The 21,034-nt window shown below is 46.4% G+C and overlaps 1 protein-coding gene across 1 annotated transcript; it reads right to left on the bottom strand.

Annotated features, from left to right (window-relative positions):
• Nucleotides 1-205: 205 nt before the first annotated feature.
• On the bottom strand, nucleotides 206-4,232 carry IRX6 (iroquois homeobox 6; the record flags this gene model as incomplete). Its single annotated transcript, XM_080936649.1, has 5 exons — nucleotides 206-879; nucleotides 1,624-1,928; nucleotides 2,088-2,197; nucleotides 2,832-3,080; nucleotides 4,188-4,232. 5 exons carry the CDS (start codon nucleotides 4,230-4,232, stop codon nucleotides 206-208), a joined length of 1,383 nt encoding a protein of 460 aa, XP_080792775.1.
• Between the last annotated feature and the right edge of the window lie 16,802 nt (nucleotides 4,233-21,034).

The following is a 21,034-nucleotide window of genomic DNA, read 5'->3' as shown; positions in this document are numbered from 1 at the left end:
ACCTACAGTGCAGTTACACAGAGCTAAACTATCCATCTTTTCAAAGATGATGTGATTTTAGGGAATCTCTCTCTCTCTCTCTCTCTCTCTCTCTCTCTCTCTCTCTCTCTCTCTCTCTCTCTCTCTCTCTCTCTCTCTCTCTCTCCTCTCTCTCCTCTCTCTCCATTTATTTTTGTGATTCGGCTTTACATTCGGGGTGTTTAGGTTAAATCTGTGGATGATGATGGGTAGGTAACTTTTGGACAAGCACTCTCAGCGCCGCTGGGGTCCTACTACCTTCTGCTCCAGATGGGTACTGGAACCTCACTTCAGGCTCTCTCCGCCTCGGGCATGGTGCACAGTTCAGTGGCAGCCCCTGCAGGACGAACGTGGAGTTTCCAAAAGCTTTGGCTGCAGGAGAATCCTCTTCCCCTCCCGAGTCTCTGGGGACCAGGAGTGGTCTGATAGAACTGGGCTGTCTGGGAATCATGTGGCACTCTGGACTTTGTGCCCTCGGCGGAGTTGAGGGGGTTCCTTCAACAGCACTGGCTGCGGCAGTGTGAGCTAAAGACCAAATGCGGGGTTTGTGACCGCTTGGGTAGTGCACGATCATCGTGGGGCCACTTGGCTCTCCTGTAACGAAGTCAGCTCCCCCTGATTGCGGAGCCTCAGTAAAGGAGAAGCGGGGCACCGTCACACCGCACCCTCTGCTCTCTAAGCAGCCCTCCTGAGCGGCAGCGCAGGGAGCAGGCAGGGGCTGTGCTCTCTTCTGAAAATCAGTCAGCCTGCGTGCTGCTGAGACCGCTGCCTCCTCTTCTGCTTCTTCCTCTTCCTCCTCTTCCTCCAGATCTTCCAGGTCACTCAGCCTCAGCCCCCGGGCCTCCTGGCTGGCAGTAGCGTCTATAGGAAATCAAGAGTGAGTGAGAAAAGCCTAGTACCCTAGGGAAACTCGCGGCAGGGTCCTACCCAGGGAAGCTTTTAGCAAGATGCGCTGGGCACTTCGGCATTCTCTCACCATTCTATCGCTCTCCCTAGCTCCAAGGCTGTCTGCCTGCCCCAGGGGAAAAACTGCCTACACTGCCCCGCCTGCCCTGCCTCTCAGATCTCCTGGACCCCCCCCCCCCCCCCAGCCAAGGAATGGCTACTTTGCACTGCCTGAGTCTAGGTTATAAAAAAAAGAAAAGGAGGGGCCGTTGTCTTTCAACTTCAGCACCCACGGGGTGACTGGTATCATGTTATTTAATCCAGCAAATATTTATGTGTGCAGAGCATCATTTGGACAGGAGACATTTAGGAACTACAGAGGGAAAGCAAATGTCTTTCAGGGGAGATGTCCTTCTAGAGAGATAGGCGGGGACAAAGTGCAGAAAATGGGAAGTGAGCAAAACCAAACCGGAAGGGATTTGAGATCTTGAGCTGGGGGTGGGGGTGGAGGTGAGGAGGAGTCTTTTTGAGAAGCCGCTTTGGAGCGGCTCCCATTACTCCGTGAGGCACTGGTGCAAAGGTCCTGGGGTTTGAACTGCAACCCAGGGAAAGAATAGGTGAAGCATTTTTTAAAAATCTGTAGTAGCACAGGTGGCTTTTGATCTGATGTTTAATGTCTTAAGGAAACCCACCAGGTGGGCTGTTGACTGTTGTCTGTACCTTTGGTGTCACCATTCAGGCATCCCAGAGAGTCTTCTCCACCTTCTGCTTTCCTCTCCTCCCCACTCTTGTTCTTGGGCGCCCATGTCATCTTGTTTTCTTTCTTGAGGCGCCGGCGCGCGTTGGCGAACCAGGTGGACACCTGCGTGAGGGTCATCTTGGTGATGATGGCCAACATGATCTTCTCGCCCTTGGTGGGGTACGGGTTTTTGCGGTGCTCATGGAGCCAGGCCTTCAGTGCGCTGGTGCTCTCCCTTGTGGCGTTCTTCCTGCGGCCAGTGCTGTTCAACTCCACTCCACCATACCTGTGGGCAAACTGGGGCTCAGATTCCAGGCCAGGAGCCAGAGGCGTGGCCAGCAGAAAGTTCAGGGGCCAGGAAATGCAGTTTATTCTCCCTCCCCTTCACTCACAGGGATAAGGGATAGACAAAGGAAGCCAGCCACCAATCTCTCCAATTTCTCACCTGTCATATTGATACTGCCCCAGAGTTGTCTCATAGGGGTAGTAGGCCCCTGGCTGGGTCAGGCTGGGGGTAAAACTTCCTGCAGCATCCTTAAACTCATACTGGGGATTCTGGTGGGAAAGGAAAAGCAGATTCGGGACTACACAGGAGAAGGATGCAGGAACCCCTGCAGCATCATCCCCTCCCAGCACCGCCCCTTGTACTGGCTGTGTAGTGGTGTGCATTGCTTTTTAATTTCTATGCCTCAGTTTCTCCCTTGCTCAAGATTGAGGCATGGAAGTCATTCATGCTAGGAGAGTACTTGGTAGAGTCTTGGAACAGAATAATCAGTGACTGAGTATCAGCTACGACAGTGGCTACAGCTTCTGGATTTCTTATCACATATAACCCTCTCCAGCATCATCATGGGAGAAATATTCCTGACTCTTGGCATGCTTGCGATTTGGGTAAATTACTTGAACACTTCTATACCTCAACTACACACCTGTAAGTCAAGAATGATGATGATTTTCAACTGTAAAGACGTATACGCACAGATGTTTTCTAAGCAGTGTGAAGTTCTACAAACTGTAAAGTGTTGTGAACTGGAATTTGTTCTTATTCGCTATGCGATTTTCTCAGCGTTGTCTGTCCCATTTAGATTGTCCCCGGACAAGGTCACAGTAGATCTCATCTGTGCTGATCATCTATACTCCCAAAGTCCAATGCTCACCAAACAGTCCCAAGCTCCATTTCATTACTCACCAGTGCACTGCACAGTGTGGGTGGCTCTGGGCCATAGGTCAGGTACCCCGGGTAATTCTGGGCAGCTGCATAGGGTGCTCCATAGATGCCCAAGGCGGCGCCCAGCTCCGGCCGAGCACTGCCCAGCAGCCGGCTGTCGTAGTGTGTACAGCAAAGAGTGGAGGCAGAGGTGGAGGCTGAGGCCACATCAGACACCGACCGGGGGGCTGTTTCACAGCAAGTGGCACTGGAACTTGCAGACACCAGAAACTATGAGAGGAAAGGAGTCACTGGAAGCTTAAAATCTAGATGGCCCATCTACTAGCTGCAGCCAGAAGAGACTTATGCAAAGAAGCTGCCTGGTACCTTCATTCCTTCATTCTAGTAACCAAATACCACCAGGTGTAGAATCCCTCTGCTGAGCACTGTCATAAGGACCTCTTGGGTCAATTGCTCTTAATAGATGCTCCCAGGACATTGCTAAGGCTCCACAGTTCCAGGGATCTTCTGGAAATAAGACTAAATACTTATCCCTCCCCATAGGATTCTACAAAGGGAGAGTCAAAAGTTAGCCTTCGAGACCAGCACAAACATGCCATTCCTGTCCCCACTGTGCTGAAAGGAATCCACCCATGATCAGAGTAGACTGGTCCAAGATCCCATAGCAGGTCAAAGGTCGACCTGTCACTAAATCTCAAGGGAGATATAGATATAGAGATAGAGACAGAAACAGAGACAGAGAGATATAGATATGTATATAGATGATATAGATATAGATATAGATATAGATGATATAGATATAGATATAGATATAGATAGAGATGATATAGATATAGATAGAGATGATATAGATATAGATAGAGATAGAGATACAGATATGAATGAGAAAATGGAGAACGGTGATGGACATTAGCTTAATCCTCCAAGGAAACCCTCACCCCTGCACAATAGCTTGGTTTGGAAACTGGAGGGAAGCCAGCTGAAGTAGAGGGCTTCGAAAAAAAGGGGGATCTGGCATCAGAGCCGAGGTCAACAAATGAGCACTGAGGTGCCAACCTTTTGGTCTGGCCTGGAGCGCTTTTGTTTTCTCCGGAGAGTACCCTGGCCACCTCACGAACGAATCCGTACAAGGGTAACCCTGATTGCAAGTTCCCTCAGATCCCACCCACTTCGCACAGAGAGCGCGCTCCAGGTGGCACTCAGCGAGGGAAAGCTCTCAGACTGGCATCAGGGTGTCAGCGGGTGCTGTGGCACATTTCCTGGCCCATGCTCTTTCTGAGTTCCCTTGGGCCAAGGAGAAGAGGAAGCTCGGGGATCACCGGGCATTCCTCTAGCCAGCCTTTGCCCCTCCATTCCCCCAAATTAGGCTCTACTAACCTGGGATGCGCTGCCATAGGGGTGTCCAAAGGGCGGGAAAGCCATAGCAGGGGGTCTTCAGGGACTTGATTCCCTCTTTCCTTTCGAGTCCCTTGCTCGGCTTGGTGATTTGGTGATCCCAGCAGCGCGGCGTCAGGTTTCCTTACAGGACTGCAGGAGCTGGCCTCCAGTTCCTTAACCCGCGTGGAGAGACTGGAGGCAGAGTCAAAGGCAGAGGGACTGCCGAGTCCTGCGACTGGGAAGGCACCCTTATGGCCTGTGGGTTCCAGAAGGCAGAGGGGCCCATGGAGTGGCAGAATTAGGAAGAAGGCGCAGGGTGCCAAAGGCGCGCGGTGGCAAGGTGAGGTACAGCGCGGTGTCGGGCTGTGAGGTTCCCGAGGTGTCCCAGTCCAAGGTGGCCAGAGGCTCAGTGTGACGTCACGGTAATCCCGGGCCGCCAGAGGGGACCGCGGGCCCCGGGGCCCCGGGCCACCGAATGTGCCAAGGGCAGCCAGCCCGTGAACACGCACGCACTCTCGAATACACTCTTTCTTGCTCCGCGAGGTTTGTGCAACGGGCGAGAAACGTCAAAGACCCTGACCCTCTGCTCGCCGCTAAATCCTACCCGCTTTCGCCTGCAGCTCACGCGCGCGCGCGCGCACAGACCCTCTCCAAATTCCCCGGGAGAAGTGGGAAATACGCCTCCCTGCGAGCCGCGCGGGCCCCACGGTGCAGCGTGCTCGCCTCCTCCCCTGAGGCCCGGAGGAGGCAAGAGGCAAGCGGGGCGGCGAGGGAGGAGAGAATACAAAAGAAGAGCCCAGAGGAAAGTGGGGGAGTCAGGCAAGGGGGGAGAAAAAGGAGGGAGAGGAGAGCTGAGGAGTCTGATGGCGGGGAGGGGGGGGGGATTGGGGGTGGAGTGGGGTGGGCAAGGGCTGGGCGGAGGCAGAGCCTGAGCAGGTGGAGGAGAGCAGCTCTGGGGATCAGCCTCCAACTGCAACCCATCTCCGCCTCTCCGCTGCACCAAAGTTTGTTGGTCCCTCTGGCCCGGAGCTCTTAGGGTTGGACCAGCTTGGGCAGCTTTGATCAAGCCCCCTGGGCAGCTCATCTTTGTCCTTGGGGATCTGGCTTTGGTCTCAGTTTCTCAAAATCGTTGGCTAATTCCAGCCCTAGCCAGGACCTTGACCCCTTGGGCGTCTCTGCAGAGGTCTGGCCCTGAGCTAGACCGAGGAGCGCCCCCTCCAGATAGAGGTGCAGCATCCGTTAGAGAGCTCCCATAGGCGCACCAAGTCATCTGGAGGCCGCCAGCCAAGAGTCTGGGCCATCTCCGCTGAAGGCCAGGCTTGGCTCCTTCCCTAGTGCAGCTCGCGGTGTCCGCCCCAAGCCCGGAAGCCGGACGAAGACAACGTCAGGGTCCCAGGGCCACCGCTGCACTCCTCTTGTGGTGGCGCTGGCGAGCCGCAGTGAAGAGCTCCGAAGGGAGCAGAGCCAGGGACACCCAGCTGGGCCCAATAGTGTATGAAACTCCTTCGCTGGCTTCTCAAAGAAAGCACTGATGACCCTGGAAGCAGGGGGTTACTTGCAAGACTCTTGGGCAGGGATGGCCAGTTAGCAAGTGCTATAGATTTTGTACACTTACAGGCTGATACCATTCCGAAGAAGACTCCTACATGGGACTGCATGTCTAAGGAACAGGACCGGCTTGCAGACAAGGGATGACAGCTCTTAGGTGGCGCTGCTGCTGCACCAGGTGGGGTTTGCAACCCAGAAAGCCCTTCAGTCACCCCGTCACAGGGCCAGTGCACTTGGCAGGTTTTGGACAGTCCTAGATCTTTGCTACACCTCCTCTACGGGTCCTGGGGGTTTGTTCAGAGACAATGTCTTATTTTCTTATTGAAACTCGAGACTGACCCAGAGGGTACTGAGAGCTCTCCGTTCTTGACAGGAAGAGGGAATTCAGCAAAAGGCAAGGCTGAGGTCTTGGGCAGAAAAACCCTCAGCAAGTTTGCCTCTGACCTCTGGTCTGTTAGGCAACACCCAGTCACCACTTTAGAATGACAGGTAGGCCCAGCATCTCTTGCTTCTTGCAATTTATGCAGAATATGCAAGGAGCTTAAAGAGGGAACAAACCACAGAAGAGTCGACAAATCCAGCTACTGCTACAGAGTATGGTTACCTTGGAGAAACCTTGCCTTCAAACTGGGAGTGTTCTCATTAGAAAAAGAATTATAGTCGTTCCCAGACTGACATACTGGTAAAAAGTCACAGTAATAAATAGAACCCTTGATTTTCCAAAACCCACTTTAGAGAAATCACCCCTTTATAGCTCAGATGTTGCTAGGCTCTCTCCCTCTTAAAAGTAGGAATTGGAAAGAATTCATTAAATTAGTCCCTTGGGAAAAATTACTACTAATTAATTAATTGCAAACATTTCCAGAGGGAAAGTATGTCAATTGTAAAGTAATAAAATTAGATAGCTGAAATACTTACTCAGCAAATTTGATTGCCCATTTGTTGCTAAGCAGAGGATTTTTTTTTTTTTTTCGAACAAGAAAATGGGGATGGTGGTGGGGAAAAAAAATCATTAGCCCCGTCCCTTGGTGATGTTGCAAAGTAGAAACTACCTTATAGGATTTATTGATTTTTCCACTGATTTATAAGACCTCTGTGGTGCCAATGCTATGTGCAGGGGCTCTGGGCCCACCTCTTGTCTTTGCTCTAGGATTCCAGAAAGCCAACAGAATTTTGAAAAGAAAATTCAAAAATCAGTGGGAAAATAAATCGGCAAGTGGAGCTGACCCCGTCACATCATTTTCTGTCTTCTGTACACATTGGCAGCACACACAGAGCATGCTTTCTGTTAAGGCTCTGTTGTCTTAGGGGTGGCCTATGGTTGTAGTGGCTTTAATCAGCATGGATCCTGGGAAGGAAGACTCACCCTGTCTTCACAACTTAGAGAGACCCTGGTTTAACGTATCCTTCCCAGGGACTGGGTGTAAGCTCAGCCACCCACCCCACCCTCATATCGATGGCACTTGGTTGTTAGAATCCATCTTGAGTGTTTTGTGGGATTTTCTGAAGATGAGTATTACAAGATGCACCTCACGAGAAAATAAATTTTAAGCCATTAAATCTGCCTCTGGTATAACCCTCAGGGGCAGAGAAGTCTCTTTCTTAAAATGTCTGATTCAGGAATTTCATAGAGTTTGCTTTTGGCTTCCTCTCTTTCTAGATTCTCGAACCAATAGCCTGGTGCTCTGGGCTCCTCTATCATGTTAACTTTTCATTGCTTTGCTCGATGCTGATTAATTTATTTGTGTGTGGGGGAATCCCCAATTGTATATATGTGCTTATAGACTTTTATTGAAGCCAGTAAACAGGCCTATCGAATAGAACCTCCCTTCCCCCATTATATTTAAGGGAGTCAACAAAACTACTCAATGTCTTTTGAAAAACAATGATATTGGTTCTTTTGTGGTATTGTGCAATGTGTCTGCTAGTTCTTCTAGCTGCTCATTAAAACTGATAGGAAAGAAACTGCACAGAGGCCCATTTGGACCACAGAGAACACTAATCCTCAGTGTTCATTTGAAGTTTATATTGCTCCTTGTCAAGTGCACTGATGATCTTGAACAAGCAGGGTAAAAGATGTGTCTTTGAAAAATAGCTTGAAGAACATTCATTACCTTGAACAAGGGAAAAGACAAACCAAACAGAGGGAAGCCGAACCATCCTGTAGTGTTTGAGATTCAACCCTGCTCACGATTTCCTTGCTATTTATGCAGGTCTCCAGAGTAACTCCAAGTCACAGATAGAGTGAGTGAGCTCAGGGGCATAAGAATATAGTAAAGACCATGCTAAAATAATTTTTTAAAAAAAGTATGTTGTATTTTTAGTGACTGTTTTTGAAGTGAGAAGAATGAAATTTCCTCCAATCTATGCATGAATGAGCAAGTGTATCTGGACAGATGCTGCATCTGGACAGATATATCCATAATTTATACTGATCAGTCACCGCAGGTCTCCATGAGTAAAGCCGAAAGGAACACTAATTGTTTTGACGGAAGTAGTGCGCATGGCGTCTGAGAGAGGATTGCAGCGAGTCCCTGCCTTGCCTGCATAAATATTGTGAACAGAAACGCCGCCATCAGAAGGGGAAAAGAAAAAGGCAGCAATTCCCAGGCGAGGGTGCAGTGCGGCTCCTCTGGAAGGGGGCAAAGAGAAAGGATTAACTTCTTAGAGATAGAGTATAAAACGCTACTGGATTCAGAGAGCCTTGTTTGCAAGCATTGGATCTAGCTTAGTGCTCAAATGGATAGCTCGGTAATAGCCTAATTCTTTTGTATTCTGTGAGCTCGGGAACATTCCTAGACACCTCAGCCTTTTCTTATTAGAGGCTCCTGAGGAGAACAGCAAGAGGCGAGAAGAAAGTCCAAGGTGCCACATACCCAAGCAGACAACAGAGAAGAGGTCAGAATCCTGACCTCTGGATCTGGGGGCTTTCTGTAAAAGTGTTATTTTACATGCATAAAGTCAGATACAGTCACGAGAGGTTGCTGACTCCCGGCTGAACCGTGTGAGTTCACAGTTAATGGCTCATGGTGACAGTGTAATTTAGTACAGAAAAATCTGAGAAGATGCCGCTGTGAGCACATAAGTTCCGGGAGGATTCTGTATGCATGGTTCGTGTCGGTCTGTTTTATGAAAGGGCTTACCAACAAAGCAGTTCGGGGGGTTTTAAGCATTCGATGTGGTTCGTTCATTAAGATATGGAACAGCAGTCAGAGCCAGCTGTAACTGATGAACATATAAACACAAGAGGAGGAAAGGGGAGAAGGTCCTCTTTAAGCAATGCAGTGAAGATGGTATCTGTATGACTGTACTGATTTGAAAATGGTAGTAGAGTTTAGTAACCGACTCTCTTCACCAAGAGAACATTTTTTGTGTGTCTAATCTGTACATCACTGAGCAGGGCTTGCTATCTTAATGTTGGACTTTCTCCACAGTCTCTGAACAGAGCAATTCTTGATGATTTTGGTCCTGTGCATGTTGACATCTTTCTAGTGATAGGACCAGGCATCTGCTATGGTTTCAAGGAATGAAGCTTTATAGTAAGTAGCAGATGTATGGATTTGAAAACCGGAGAGCAGATTTGAAGCCAAAGTGTTTGGCAAAGAAACGCAAGAAAGCAATGGTGATATTAGAAAGGCAACCTGTAGGAACTGTAAGACTTTGTGAAGGGGGGTGTCTGGGGTTGGTCCAATGAGTATGCAGCAAGCTAGCACACTGGTCAAGACAAAAGAGAAAGGAAAGTACAATATCTTGGGCTTCAACTCCAGAAGAAGTATGATGCCAAGTTTTAGCAGAAGGCTGGTGAAAATAACATTTATAGGGACAGTATTTTGCCACTCTGGACCCATAGGACTTTACCAGCATAGAACATAAGACTTCAGTTAAGGTTGTGTGCTCTTCCCTTATGTTTCCAGGCTGAAAACTGGGCATGGTGGCGTATGCCCAGAGTCACAGTACTTGGGAGTGGAGGCAGGAGGATTGTTAGTTCTAGGGGCTTCATGATAAGACTGCTTCAAGAAAACTCAAAATACGAAGGAAAAAAAAAACCAATAAGCAAAAGGTCTCCAGTGTTTTAGAGCTGGCCTCTGGTGTGGCCCAAGGTTTTGCTACTTTAAGGAAAAGGGAGCTTTTGTGAAGCCATGTACTGGACAAGGTAATTTATGACAAATGTTCACAAATCAATAAAACTATGGGAAGTATTATTTTTACAGAAAAAGAGAGAGAGAGAAGCACATGAGACATGCCCATTAAGGCACAGTCGTTCTAATACCTGTGTGGCTGCTTGGGTCTGCAATTAAAAACAGCCTGGTAATAAATCTTCTTGCAGTCTCTTTTAATGCTTTTAACTTTCCTGAAGGTTCAAATTGGTATCCCAAAAATGTGCCAGGACGTTCACAAGGTATTTTATAGACTCATAAATAAATACGGCAATTAATCTATGCTATATTTCCTTCATATTTGATGACAATTTATTATGGCATTCACCCATTCTGCACACAAAAACTCTAATGCACTTAAAATCGGATTTCAAACCAAACATTTTATGGGAAAATATAGTATTGATCATCCATTTAAAGATATCGTGAAGATGATTCATAACCTGCTGTAAAAAAAGACCTCATGAGGATCTTAGAAATGAGCAGGGTTGTGTGAGAGTCTATTCATAAAAGCAGGGCCGTCAGGTCAGTCCCTCCTGTTTCTTTAGTCTATCTCTGAGTTTTCTCAGCACTGATTGCTTTTGCATGCTGCTGTTTCAGGAGAAAAATCCCCTTCTAAGTCATGTTTCATAGTGACAGAAGTTGTGGGATTTCATGGTGCTTTCTTTCCTGCTGCAGTTTCATGCTGACATCCTGTCTGCAGAAAGAGTTTGAGGGGCAATGGTGGACATCTCTGCTACATGGAAGCTTAAGAGGCTCTTGAGGTGGGGTTGTACCTGCCTTAGCACTGGCCTCATTGAGACGATGGTGACTTAATGGAGGGAGGCAGTGAGGTAAGGGAGAAGGGGAGGGGCAGAGAGGGAGAGACACAGAGACAGAGACAGAGATAGACACACAGAGAGGCAGAGGGGATGACTATTGCTTTCTGCTTTTGTTTCTTTTGTCTAAACTCAGGGTGGGTCCTCCCTGATCAGCTAAACCTCTCTGGAAACACCTTTGTGCCCACAGATCTAGAGATGTATGTTCTAGGTGGTTCTAGATCCAGCCTAGCTGATCATGAAGAAGACTCCCCCGTCTTTTCATCATGCTTGCTCGTGACGTACTCTGAGAACTCAGCTCAGCGTGACCCATGGGTTCTGTAAGTTATTCACTATCCCATGTCTACATGCGCTATGAGGCAGAAGTAAGAATATAAGAGAATCTGGAGGATGCTTCCTCACTCTTCAAGGCACACCCAGTTTATATGAGGAGAAGAACATGGGTGCTTACTCAACAGATGTTGTTGTCTACTGAGTAGCAAGGCTCCTAAGAAACTAGGATTCATCACTGAACAGAAGCATCATTTTAACTGTGTTAAATACTTTGACATCAGGTGGGTCTCTCTCAGCATCATGATAATTTGGGAGAAATACCTAGTCATAGCCAGATACTCAGAAGCCTCCAAATGTGGGAGCATATGTACTTTATGTCATGCTCATTGTATGAACCTCCACCAAGCAGTGACTGGGTGCCTTTTAAAGCACTGAGCTAAGGGGTGGAGATTTAGAGGCCAGCAGGAGAGCTAGACCTACCCCCATCCTAGCCCACCTTAACATTTAGCTATAGTCTACATGAAAAGCAGCTAGAGTGTGCTGCGTTTTATAGTTTGTGCTCCGTTTATCCAGGCTGCTTTGTTTCTGTGTTTGGATAATGTTACATTCCTATGGATGTCAAGTATTTGCAGAGAAAATCAGAGAGTTGGGACAGACATGTGGGGTTGCTTTGTGTCCTTTGGATGATCAGCTGATATGGTGAAGTCTTGATTTCAGTGAGTGACTAGTGCTCTCCATATGTCTAAAGGAGGGTGTTTCTCAAGGGCATGGGCTGATGGGGTAAAGGACAGAATGTATCATGATGTACATTAGGATACTGGCCCCTTGGTTACACAGCAGTTGCTGTGTACCCATTGCTTCATGCCTTGCCCTCTTCCATTCTCAGAGTCACTCTGGGATCTAACAGGGCTAGGATCTCATTCTGTCTTCACAGATAAACAGAAACATGCTCAGGAAGCTTAAGACACCAAGTTGGGTCCAGAAACTGAGCAGCATCAGAGATAAGCCAGGGATCTTGGGTATATGAATTCTTACCTGGTCTATTTATAGGCCTCAGTATCTTTTTGCAAAACAACATAAACACCTTGAGGAAGGTCTGAGTTTAGAATTGCACAGCCCAGCAGCTCCTCCCAATTTTGAGAAGAGATTGAACTTCTTCTAACAGTGCTCTATGAGCCCCGGCTCTCTGCTGGCTCAGGTTCGCTCTATGGTCATTACTCACAGCAAGAAAGGGAGCACAGTGCTCATCACAGTGCCCAGGGTCACTTCACCCACAGTGGGGACTCGCCAGCAGCACTGAGTCACATGCAGTTCTAAAACCCTTTCTCTAAGACCCAATGTCCTACAGACAAGTTGTCTGGGTTTGCTCGAGTCTCAAAATGTTCTTCATCTGCAGAAATAAGGACGTGAGGGATAATACCTGTCTCCATGGCTTTGGGGGCAGGAAAAATAGACTTGACAAAGACAGCATGAAATACTCAGGGCAGGATTAGACTGTCCGTGCAGACTGGAGGACATAAAGCATTTCCTGTGTCTCTCGGGCTTGAGGGCAGGGGTAGAGCAAAGGGGAAAACCTGTGATGATAATTATGAAATATAAGTTTATACATACATTATGGGGGCCTCTAGAGTGGACAGGAACCACTAGAAGACCCTTTTACATTATCAACACCACAGGGATCTGGAAAGGCAGGAAGGGGATTAAGGGCATCTTTCTGCCTCAAAACTAATTTATAGCTGTAAATGGTGCGGTCAACAGAGGAGGGAAGCACCAATGCACGGAGTGCCCATAAAGAAGTTCAGGTAGCCAGGCTTGAAGAGAGTCAAGCACAGGGCTCTGGGATCCAGCCCTGACTAACTGTTTGGTTGCCTGGGTACCTTTGGCTCTTCCTCTCTGGAAGCCTCAGCCTACCCATCTGTGGAATGGAGCTGGAGACATTGAGCCCACTGATTGACAGTGGTTCCTTAGACTTACACAGAAGTCACATTTGCTTCCTCTTCAGGAGTTATAAGCCCATCTGCTACCTGTAAACATGGAGTTTCTAGAAAGCTTTATTTTTTTCCTAAATCTAGACTCACTGTGTAGGTTAGGTTAGCTTAGAACTTGCTAAGCTGGGCTTGAACTCTCAACCTTGGGTCTTGGAATTATAAGCCTACTCTGCCATGCCTGGTGCTGAAAGATCTTCCTGCCCTGGGTAGATCATCAGCATCTTTTGAAACCCCAGAAAGTCTCATTTTCTGAGACTCTGTCTACAATGGGGCCTGTTTCTCTATTCAAGAAAAGTATGAAGAAGTAGCCACACAACTGGAAAGGGGACAAAGAGGGTGAGAGGGGAATACTCATTCAAGCATGCTTGCCCTTGGCTTTCACTTGTTGGAGCAGCCTTAGGTAGACTTGGGCACTGCCTCTTTTGCTGGGGAAGAAAAAGATATGTTATGTGGCCTACTTCTGGTTATCCAACTTAGAGGAAATCTGTAAGAGGGGGTTTAGAGAAAGCACGTGTTTTCAAGATAAAAGAGGACAGAGTTACCGATGTTGTATCTATTTGTGAACAAGGACATGACTGAAGTGGCAACACTCATTCATATTTTCCATCTACCGGTCCGTCCGTCCATCCATCCATCAATCCATCCATCCATCCATCCATCCATCCATCCATCCATCCATCCATCTATCAGTCCATCAATCTATGGATCATCTATCTGTATAGTCATTCTCCACCCACTCACCCATTCATGTAATTATCCACTCATCCTGTTATCATCTGTATGCTTGCCAATCCATCCATCCATCCATCCATCCATCCATCCATCCATCCATCTATCAGTCCATCAATCTATGGACCATCTATCTGTATAGTCATCCTCCACCCACTCACCCATTCATGTAATTATCCACCCATCCTGTTATCATCTGTATGCTTGCCAATCCATCCATCCATCCATCCATCCATCCATCCATCCATCCATCTGTCCATCCATCTGTCCATCCGTCTCTCCGTATATCTGTTCATTCATCCGCCCATCCATTCTATCCATCTACAATCCATTCACCCTTGCATCCTCCCTGCCCCTACCCCTTTCTTTTTTTTTTTCATTCATGTTTCCCAGGACTTATTCTGCACTGGCTAAGTGCCAGGAGGTGATTGTGAACAGAAGACAAAGTGCCCATTTACCAAGATGGCATGGTAAAAGACAGATGATAAGCAGGTAGACAGGTAAGACACACAGGTGGCAGATGAAGATAAATTCTGTGGACGGAAAAATAAAGCAAAGAAAGATTATTACCAGGAATAGAAGAAGAAGCTTGAACAGAACTCCTGTAACCAAGGAGCCAGCAAGCCACTGCCCCTGCTCTCCTAAGTACGTAAAACAAACTGGTTTTGTTCCAGTCTCTGTTAATTTGGCTTTCCATTACTTATGACTCATGGATTCTCGAGACAGTGTAGTGGGGGTAAAAAGAGACAAATAAGTCATCTGATTATTTCATCCCCCACTTCTCAGAGGCATGAACTCCTAACAGATTCCTGACTGCCTTTCAGAAAACTTCCATGTTAACACAAGCCATGTAAGTATGAGCTGTATACACAAGCTTCCCACTTCTACATACACACATCTGTGCACCCGCTCTCTGTCTAGGATGGGTGGGACCTTGCATGTGAGCTGTCCTTATTACCTAGCATAGCAAAGGAACAGCCTGGCTACTCACTGGCTATGTTATGTTATGTTGGACATGTCAACCTTTAGGTTTTAGTTTCCTTCTTGGGGAATAATAAATCATATGTGGGTGTTTATTGTGATAATTTGCGAATTACTCGATAAAGCACATAGAACTGTGTTCAGTACATTGGAAACAGGCAGATGTCTTAGCAGTTCTACATGCTTTAGGTGGGATTCTACTATTTTCTTTGTCATGTACCAATCTATTCTTAGCATTCCCCAAAAGGCACAGAGACAGCCCTCCTTTTGACACACAGCAGTCCTCAGTATAGAGGACATACGTAACTTTTCTTAGCTGTTCTTGATGGAGAGCCACGTTATTACACTGATTTATGCTCACACCAAAGCTGCCCAAAGAGCACCAGGATCACCTGTTCAAATGGGGCTTCACTTCTTCTTTATTATTCGTCCCCTTAAACACTGTCCTCCTCGGCTACATTTGTACCCTGTAGATGTTTCCCTTCGGGGAAAGGCATGCATGCAGGGTAGCCTTGATAAGATCCTCTCTTTCAACATTTAAAAAACGGATTCATGGAGCTGAAGAGATAGTTTAGCAATTAAGAGCACCGGATGCTCTTGTAGGAGACCTGCCTGGATTTTATTCTCATCATCCACATGGTGTCTCACATCCTGCTGTAACTCCAGTTCTAGAGGACCCCAATGCATCTTTTTAAAAGCCTCTATAGGTACCAGGCATGCATGTGGTACAGACATACATGCAGCCCAAACACTCCTATGCATAAATTAAACTAATTTTTATTTTAAACATAAAAATAAAGAAACCAATTCTATTTAGACTTTTCTCCCACAAGGTCATGCCTCTTTAAATAAGCCCAGTAGTTTTTCTTATGCAATGTGCATGATGAGATAATTTGGCATACTTAATCTTTGAAGAAAGAGGTATTTAAATAGCAATCAGTCCAAAGGGAGACAGCGCATTAAATAACTCAGAATCATAATACAGGGAGGGAAATAAGCATGAAGGGCAACAGCAACAGCTAATCCCGAGTAATCATGCCTTGGAGATACCACAAAAGATCAAGAGGTGACCTGACGAAGGTGGCTGCTTGGGGCACACATCCGAGGGGAGGCATTCTTGGCAGGGAGCCATGCAAACCCATGAGCTCTGGAGTTTAGGGACCACTACAGTAAGATTGGAAGGGTGGGAGAGAACCAGAGAAGGGGATTTCAATGGGCAGGGAAGAAGAGTAGGTTTCACTGAATCATCAGCTGTTCTGGGCAGGGCAGAGATGGTGTCTTCTAGAATTAGAAGATTGTGCCCAGGCCCACATGCTCAGCTTTGTACCTGCCCTGCCCTCCAGTCACACCATTCTTCAGTGGAATCAGCTATTGGATTTGGGTGAGGAAAATAAAGAAAGCAGGGAATACACGGCAGGGGGTTGATGGTGTGTCTTGAGGGTTAGCAGATATGGGAGAGTTAGGGTACACTTTAGTCAAGGTTCTTTGGGTTTTGGTTTGACAGCAGTATGCTGGCTCATTCTGTTAACTGAGAAAGCTATATTCAAGGAGCAGTGGGGCCGAAGGGAAAACCAGGTATTCTGAATTAAAAACTGGATCTAAAGATCTCAGTGAGAGTCCTCACAGTTTCCTCCAAGGATCTTCCATTAAGAAGACAACCCACTTTCAATAAGAACCGAGAGAGAGAGAGAGAGAGAGAGAGAGAGAGAGAGAGAGAGAGAGAGAGAGAGAGAGAGAGAGAGAGAGAATGTGATCAATCACCATCCTGTGATGGAGGTGAGTACTCACACTTGGATTGGAGTGACCGGCTGTGAGCCAAGGAGACCCCTCTCTGGATCCAAAATGGCAGGCCAGGTATGGTTTGTTAAGCTTTGGAAGAGGACGATCTCCTATAACATTGTGGAACAGTCTTCCATTCAAAGTTTGCTGTGGCGGTTTAAATATGCTTGACCTATGGAGTGGCACTATTAGGAGATGTGACTTTGTTGGAGTAGGTGTGGCCTTGTTGAAGGAAGTGTGTCACTGTGGGGATGGAAAGATAGTCTTCTTGTTGCCTCCCTATCAAGACGTAGAACTCTTGGCTTCCTCAGCACCACGTCTGCCTGGACACTGCCATGCTTCCTGCCATGATGACAATGGACTGACCCTCAGAACCTGTAAGCCAGACCCAATTAAGTGTCCTTTGTAAGAGTTGCCTTGATCATGGTGTCTTTTCACAGCAATGAAAGCCTCACTACGACAGAGGCAGTTCGCTTTATACTGGCTGGACCCAGGCCCTAAGAAAGTTGCCCTTCATGATTTATGAAGGCAATGGGGAGCCAGCAAATCCATTCAGCACACATGAAATATTTCAAGTGAGGCGGAGGGAACTGGAACAGGTCTCAGTGAAGATGGATTTACATCTGGTAATAAAATCCCACATCTAGGAACCTTTACCCTCAGGTCTGGATTTTGTCTGGATCTTAAAGCTGTTGTAAGTGTGGCAAAGCATGAACTCAGTCGAGGTTGCTGTTTCTCTTACATTCTCCCCTGAAGATGCGTCTGCCAGGGCAAGGTTGGGGGACCTACGACCCCTCATTCTTTCCTTTGATTATGTTTCATCTCTACCATAGATGGACTCTTGGGTGATGTAGTTTTGACTTTGGTAAACTCCAGTGTCCTCACCTATGGGGGAGACATTCCTAATGATTCCATAAGACGTTTTGTGAAACATTAAATTCATAGCATGTCTGAAAGCATTTTGTGAATTAGAGAATGCTCAAATGCCATTACTTCGTGTTGGAGAGAGAAAGTCCTTGCTTTGACTAGCAAACTTTTGCTTGGGAAGGAGCCTCACTTACTTGAGCCTCTGTTTCCCTTCATCTATTAGATGGGGCGTGGTGGGTGATCATACCCAGCTCTCGGAGGTGTGGTAAGGATTAGATGGAAATACACTTGTCTTGTAAAGCCCCAGCACAAGATCAGTGCAGAGCCCATGAGATCATCCCTAAATCCCTTGGCTATGTTGGATATGTTCAGGAAGGCAACTCTAACTGGCCTTTAAAACCTATTAGAGAAAACAGGTACTACTGCTTACCTAAACACATTTGTCCTTTAATCCTGGGGACAGTGTCCTCAAGGCCCCTTTTAGCTAGTCAGAGCTATACTTCACTGAGGAGAGTTGGTACTGAACCTCTCAGGACTGCAGGAAGTTGTGCAGAAGTGAAGAGATGAGACTGAGAAGCTGTTTGTTACTGCGGCACACCCTTGCCTACTCTGACTGATGTTCTGTTGTATTGACAACTTAGCTATGTGGTCTCCCACAAGTCATTTCATTTCTCCAGAGCTTAAATTTCTCAGCTCTTTAATAAAATAAATAGTAATATTAGCTCATAAGCTTAGTGATACGGTGATGTGTGAAAGGATAAGATGACGGTTTCTCTATATAGAAAATGCCAGATGAACAGGAGCGGTGGTAGTGGCAACAAAGGAAGCAGGGGTTTGATGGTGATGCTGACGGTGATGATGATGCAGAATCTGGCTGTAAAGATGGAATTCCAACATTTCTGTTTAACTGGAAGAATCAGACAGTCTTCTGCTTGTGACAGTGAGAAATTCTCAGACAAATGCCAATATATGGTACATATGATATATGCATATTATGATATATGATTGATATATGACACATGATACATAATATGTATTATTTATGATATACATTATATCTATACACATACACACACACACATATATATAGCATTGAGTGGTACTTATGAAATGCCAGTGTATTAGTTGACTATACAAGTCTGTAGTCTAGATAGAAAAAAGATAAATGTAATAAAATTAGTGTCATGTAGAAAAGTACTAACCAGAATCTCCAGCTTGCATTCCTAACTGCTCTTTTTAAAAAATGCATATTTCATTACTGACCTGTGTGTGCAAGTGCATGTGCATCAGATCTTCTGAAGCTAGATTTACAGGTGGTTCTAAGCTACCTAGTGTGTGTGTGTGCGTGTGCGCAATCGTGTGCACACTAAGAACAGAATTCATGTCTTCTGGAAGATGACCAGTTGATCCCAACCACCAAGATATTGCTCCAGCCCTCACATCTTCACCTCTGCACTGATTTTGACAACTTTCTTGTGTTTCACTAGCGGGTAGAACCAGGTGTCATGCTGAGCCCTGTCACTGTACGGATGAATGCGACTACACTGTGCCTGTAAGGAACTCATAGACTGTGCTGTGGTCCCAGTAATCACCCTGAGATACTGTCCACCTTCCTGCTTCACCCTGACGTCACCTTGGTGCTGTCACAGTGTGGTCTCATGGAATGAGTCTGAACTGGGATTTGCCTGTCAACTTCAGCCTTGCCTGCTTGGCATAAACTTCTTGACCTATTCTACCTTAAGTTTCTTCACCTTGTTTGGAAATAATACTGTTGTGTTGTGAGAGTTAGTTCCAAGACACTGGACAGAGCATAGAATTTAATAAGGACTCAAGAAATAGTAGCAGGTGCTCTGATTTTCAAAGGCAATATTCTAGATTATTCCGTGTCTCCAGTGCTTGGTTCTATATTTGTAAGAAAAGAAAATGGTGCCCTGCGAAAGCATTTCTGATGGGATTTGAGGTAGTTGTATATTTTGAATTTACTTTGGGCTTATGCAGAAACTTGGATTTAACCAAAATAAAACATCCAGTATGTGTCATAGGATTGTGCTGTGGGTATTTCACTTCTCAACCAATTATGAGCACTATCTTAGTGAGACCCCTTATAGCTAATTTTGCTTCTGATTCCTGTACCGGCTTCTCTTTCCATGACAGGCATATTGGTGACGTACATGAAATATATAATGTGGTGTGTGTTTTTAATTTATGTGCATTGATTTATACTGAAATTTTTTGCTCCGTTTCCCACTTTACTCATGAAGCATTTTATTTCTTTGCAACCTGTCCATATTCATCTACACACACCTAATTTATTGTTTCTCCCTACTGTCTAATATTCCACGTAGCCACTTTTTATTAACCAGAAAATTGAATTACAGGAGCACTTCTAGTCCCCAGCCAAGTCTACTATGCTAGAGATGTTGTCTTCATTTTGTACTGGGTAAATCAGTCATTAAATTATGACCTCGCGATGCTGTTAGCGCGGTAACGGTAGCACATGCCCACTTAGCCACGTTGAGAATTACGGTAGGACAGAACTTAAGAGCGGACCCTTTGATTTCTGTGTCTGTGTTGTTAGTATGTGTGCTCATGCGCATGTTCGCTCTTGGCTATATTGTACTTTCCTGTGTCTTAAATAAATATTCCAATTTACATAATTGAAGTGAATTTCCATGGTGCATGAAAATATAAACTCCGGGCTATGATGTCAATTAGAACAATTCGTATCCTACAGCAAAAACAGCCTCGAGTGCGGAGGAAGGCAATCTATATTCAAGTTTTGCTTCTGCCTTTTGCTAGCTGAGTGATTTTGCCAAGCCGTTTAACCTCTTTCATGAGGTGGAGAATAGTAAATCCTGGGGTCTCACAGAGCCGAGATGACATGACAATTAGGCACGCGGCAGAAACATGGCACCGTGTCTGTACTTGGCTTCATTGTGAATATGGAATTGGAGACTGTGATGTCAGCTAACCTGAGCAGCTGCTCCGAAGCTGCTTTTCCTTTGGTGCCCCTTTAAGATCTGACTGAACTGGACACAACCTCAAGCTTCCTTCCAGACCCATGTCAGGAGGCCACTACCAACCAACCAGAGCTGCCTTTTCCCCCCTAAGACATCTTATTTGCGTTCCTGATTCAGGCACTGGGCTGTGTCTATGAAGAACAGCAGGGAATGATCGGATGTGGTACCAGCCATATTCTCAGACAGCCTGATGTCAATCAGGGGCCGCAGGCACTGAAGCAGTGCAAAGGACAATGTCCCCACTCGATATCACGGAGCTAGGGGTTCACCGGACCAGGATACCAAGCCACAGCTATGCATCACGAACGGTGACAGCTTCTTGTAGCTAGTGATAATGTTGTTGAGATGGGGGATTTGGGGGAGTACACATACAGCGTAGGTCATTTGAGGGAAGGGGGGGGATAAAGGAGTCACTCATCCTGGCTAGTCCAGGCCAGTACAGCGAGACAACCACTTCCAATGCATACAGCTCACCTTCTGCTGTTGTTGCAATCTACCGCTGTTAGAACTGGGAGATGTTTAACATTCGTGATCTTTCAAGTACTAGGCCAATCATGTTAGAGACTTGGCCTCATTTGCTAGTCATACATACCATCTGTGTGCAGGTTAAATGGTGAAAAGGCATGTAGTGGTTAGATTTCCCCCTAAGCCAACGGGAAGGGGGATTTTGTAAATCAAGCTGCTCCA

This window comes from Micromys minutus, assembly GCF_963924665.1.
Source record: "Micromys minutus genome assembly, chromosome: 24".
NCBI lineage: Eukaryota > Metazoa > Chordata > Mammalia > Rodentia > Muridae > Micromys > Micromys minutus.
The sequence above is the reverse complement of the archived record's forward strand: the minus strand, read 5'-3'. Positions and strand labels throughout refer to the sequence as shown.